Source organism: Calidris pugnax, unplaced genomic scaffold, assembly GCF_001431845.1.
Source record: "Calidris pugnax isolate Ruff unplaced genomic scaffold, ASM143184v1 scaffold272, whole genome shotgun sequence".
NCBI classification, from domain to species: Eukaryota; Metazoa; Chordata; class Aves; order Charadriiformes; family Scolopacidae; genus Calidris; species Calidris pugnax.
In genome coordinates this window covers 674655-678619 of record NW_015091016.1, presented here as the reverse complement: position 1 = coordinate 678619, position 3965 = coordinate 674655, and the positions used below count along the sequence as shown (strand labels likewise).

At 57.6% G+C, this 3965-nt stretch overlaps 1 protein-coding gene across 1 annotated transcript in view; it reads right to left on the bottom strand.

Annotated features, from left to right (window-relative positions):
* Positions 1–3965, bottom strand: part of LOC106896028 — a 22228-nt gene that overhangs the window by 16959 nt on the left and 1304 nt on the right. Inside the window, exons 3-7 of the mRNA XM_014955734.1 lie at positions 3408–3534; positions 2025–2138; positions 1603–1716; positions 780–911; positions 9–262 (exon numbers count right to left, since the gene is read on the bottom strand). Coding sequence (XP_014811220.1) covers positions 9–262; positions 780–911; positions 1603–1716; positions 2025–2138; positions 3408–3534 — 741 coding nt within the window. The remainder of the gene's footprint in view (positions 1–8; positions 263–779; positions 912–1602; positions 1717–2024; positions 2139–3407; positions 3535–3965) is intronic.

Sequence of the window (3965 nt, the reverse complement as noted above, 5' to 3'; positions counted from 1 at the left end):
TGGGAGACCCCAGTCCGGCTGGCGAAGGAGCCCTTGGTGGGCTCTTCCGGTTCGGTGACGGAGCAACCGGGATCCGCCTGTGCCATCTCTCCACGTGCGTCTGGGACGGCCGCCTTTCCCAGCTTTTTGGGAACGTCTGCCGCCGGACCCTGCCCACCGTTCCCCGAATCCTCCGTGTCCTGCTCTTCCAGACGTTTCAAGGGTGTTTTGGGCACCGCCGGCTCCTCCTGCAGCACCTCCGTGGGGATCCCCACCTCGGCATCTGCTGGAAATGTTTCAGAACCCAAACATCGCTCTCCCACTTGGATTCGAGGACAAGGCATGAAGGGAAAGGGGTGTTCCTCCCTCCCACCCCGTCCCCAGCCAGCAGCCGGGAACAATCTCAGCCTCACTTCCCCTCCATCTGGGTGTTCTCACACCCACACTGCCACAGCTCATCCCGACAGATGCCCCAAGGGCGCTGTGAGATGACAAATGTCACCTGGGCAGGATGGAAGGGACTCTCACAGAAAAACCAGGGCTCATCCTTCAAAGCAAACCAACTGGGAGGGCTGGCTGACGCCACGCCAGGCCTCATCCTTTATGGTTTTGAGGCCGGCAGCAGGATTTACTGCCAAAACCTTTTCTTGGCCCATTTGACTTGTGTAAAACCCTGTCCTGAAAGCCCCCGGTACAGACAGAGCCCTGGGCAAACCTCCGGCCGCTCTCCGAGTGTGCCGGTGCTCCCCGGAGGCCACCACCCCCTGCCAAGGAGGGACCAAAGGGGTCTGTCCCAGTACCTGCTGCGGGGGGAGGCGATGGAGACTGGTTCAGATTCACCCCTTCACGAGAGGCGGCGGAGAGAGGGCAGGAAGGGGCCGGGGTGGGCTGGCTGAGATCAGCTGGCACAGAGGTGGCTTCATGAGGGACATCTGTGAAGGCAAGAGGAGCAACGATGATCACAGAATCACAGAACGGTGGGGATTGGAAGGGACCCTCTGGAGATCATCTCCTCCAACCCCCTGCCAGAGCAGGTCCACCCAGAGCAGGTCCCACAGGAACGTGTCCAGGTGGGTTTGGAGTATCTCCAGAGAAGAAGACTCCACCACCTCTCTGGGCAGCCTCTTTCAGGGCTCTGCCACCCTCACAGCAAAGAAGATCCTCCTCATGTTTAGATAGAACTTCCTATGTTCAAGTTTGTGCCCATTTCCTCTTGTCCTGTCCCTGGGCACCACTGGAAAAAGCCTGGCCCCATCCTCCTGACACCCACCCTTAGATATTGCTCAGCATCAATGAGATCCCCTCTCAGTCTGCTCTTCTCCAGGCTAAAAAAACCCAAGTCCCTCAGCCTTGAGAGATGCCCCAGGCCCCTCGTCATCCTCACAGCCTCTGCTGGACTGTCTCCAGCAGTTCCCTGTCCTTCTGGAACTGGGGGGCCCAGAACTGGTCCCAGTGCTCCAGCTGGGGCCTCCCCAGGGCAGAGCAGAGCGGGAGGATGACCTCCCTCCACTTGCTGGCCATGCTTTTCTTCTTGCACCCCAGGAGACCATTGGCCTTCTTGGCCACAGAGCACATTGCTGACGATGATGAAAACCAGACAGGGGCCCAGGACCCAGGACTCACGTGCACTGCAGGTTGATGTGACCACCAGGCTCCTGCTGTCCTCCAGGTCCCTACAGTTCCCCTCAGGAGACTCCTTCGCCTTCATCTCCAGCAGACCATCACCGCTTAGGGGCTCTGGGGAGGAGAAGACCACTGGGCTTTACTGGCGGCCAGCTGGGAGCTCAGAGAAGGGGAGCACAGGGGTCCCCCCCACCCCAAGCCCAACAGGGCATCAGGATCCCCACAGCTGCTGGGTCAGGGGAGGGTTTCCAGGTTCTCCATGTGTCCCACCACACGTTCTCCACGACTTCTCCCAGCACAGACCGTCCACAGCCATCCTGGGAGACACCGTGGTCCCTGCGGCTGAGGGCAGGGACTACGATCATCCCAGTAAACAACCAGGAGCCAGGATTCCAGCAGGGAAAAAACTCAGCGTCACACACCTTTGGTGGGTTCTGGAGATAGATCTGCTCCTTTCAGGTGGGACTCTGCTGGTGGGCACAGCTCTTCTCCTCCTCCTATCCGAGATAAGAGCCCAGGCTTGGAGAGGTCACAGTCTGTTACGGAGCAAGACAGATGTCAGAGGAAAGACACAACAGCACTTTTGCAGCTGCACCCACAGCCTGGAAACACAGTCCCCATGTCTGACCAACCCCCCATCCCGGCGACAACTGCAAGAAAATCCATCCCTGCAACAGAAACCCCCCCAGAAATTCACCTTCTTCCTGGTCTGAACCACACAGGATTAATCCCTCTTTCAGTAATTTTACTTTTCAGCAAAATCTCTCCTAATGCTTGGGAAAAGCGCAATTTTAGGAAACTCCGGTGTCTGAAGTGGTGACAATATTTACTTTACAGCCAGCTCTGCTGTGGGGGTTTCCAGGTCTCAGTGTTTTCCAGCTCCCCAGGTGCGGGGACAAGGAGGAGCGAGAGCCAGGCACTTGCCCCAGGCTGCCAACGGGGTTATTTCATACCACAAACATCAGATTCCATAGAAATTAGGAAGTTTGCTGAGTTCTCTCTCTCCCGATGGCTGCCACCCTGAGAACTCCTTGCCCCCGTGCCAGAGCCCTGAGCCCTCCCTTCCTCCTGAAGCTGCAGCGCTCGCACGGTCCCCATGGGCTGTCCCTGCTGATGGAACAGGCTGAGGATATTTACAATGGTTGTCTTGTCTATTTATAGTGGTATCGGGATCAATACTGGTTCCTTAGTGTTATTCATGTTAATTATTTAGTCTTATTCTGTTGAATCCATTTATATTTCAACCCTTGGGTTTCCTTGGTTTTCCCTGATTTCCCTTTCCGGGTGGGAAGAACTCACTGGGTGAGAGAATAATTGAAGATGGAAAGTCCATGGTGGGTGGGAAGGAAAAGGGAACGTCTGTGGTGGAAGGAAAGAAGAGGGAAAGTGGGCAATGGGCGGGAAGGAAGAGGGAAAACGTCCACGATGGACGGGAAGGAAGAGGGAATGCCCATGATGGATGGGAAGGCAGAGGAAAGAGGGAACATCGGCAGTGGAAAGGAAGGATTAGGGAATGTCCACAGTGGAAGGAAAGGACAGAAGGAACGTCTGCGATGACAACACAGGGAGTTCAATGTCCCTGTTCCCCACGAGAAGAAGACACCGAGCTCTCACCACCACATCCTGTGTCCACCCACCAACCTCTGACCGCTGCCAGAGAGGACAGCAGGGAGTCCAGCGGACGCTTTGAGGGGCAGTTTGAGGGCTGGAGACCCCAGCGAAACACCAAAGAGGCAGAAAAGCCACCCCCAGAGAGCTCCCCGGGCAGCGCCGGCAGCTGCCAAACCAGCGCAAACGGAGCCTACACAGGGACACCAGCGTCTCGTAGTTGTCCTCCATCACGGTCCTGTAGAGCTCCTTCTGCTCCTCGTCCAGGATCTCCCACTCCTCCCGGCTGAAGCGCACCGCGATGTCCTCAAAGCTCACTGGCACCTGGGAGAAGAGGGGCTGGGCTGAAGGAGGCGGCAGCTCCTCCCCAGAACAGCTCCCAGCCCCTCCATGGTCCTATAAGCGACCCCCAGGTGCACTCTCAGTCCCCTCAACTTCACAACAGCCCCCTAAGTGACACCATGGGCTCCCCCCCCAGCCCCCCAAGCCACTCTCAGCCCCTCAGTGGCCCCATGAGTGACTCTCCAAGCCCACTTCCAGCCCCCAACAGCCCCCTAAGTAGCCCCATGGTGCATTGTCAGCCCCCAGAGAAGCCTCAGTCCCACAATGGCCCCGTAAGTAGTCCTCCAAGCCCACTTCCAGCCTCTACTGCCCTCCAAGAGCCCCTTAAGAGGGTCCTACGGGCTCACTCCAGCCCCTAAAAACACTACATCCCCCAAGAGAACCCCCCCAAGACCACCCCCAGCCCTCAGCCC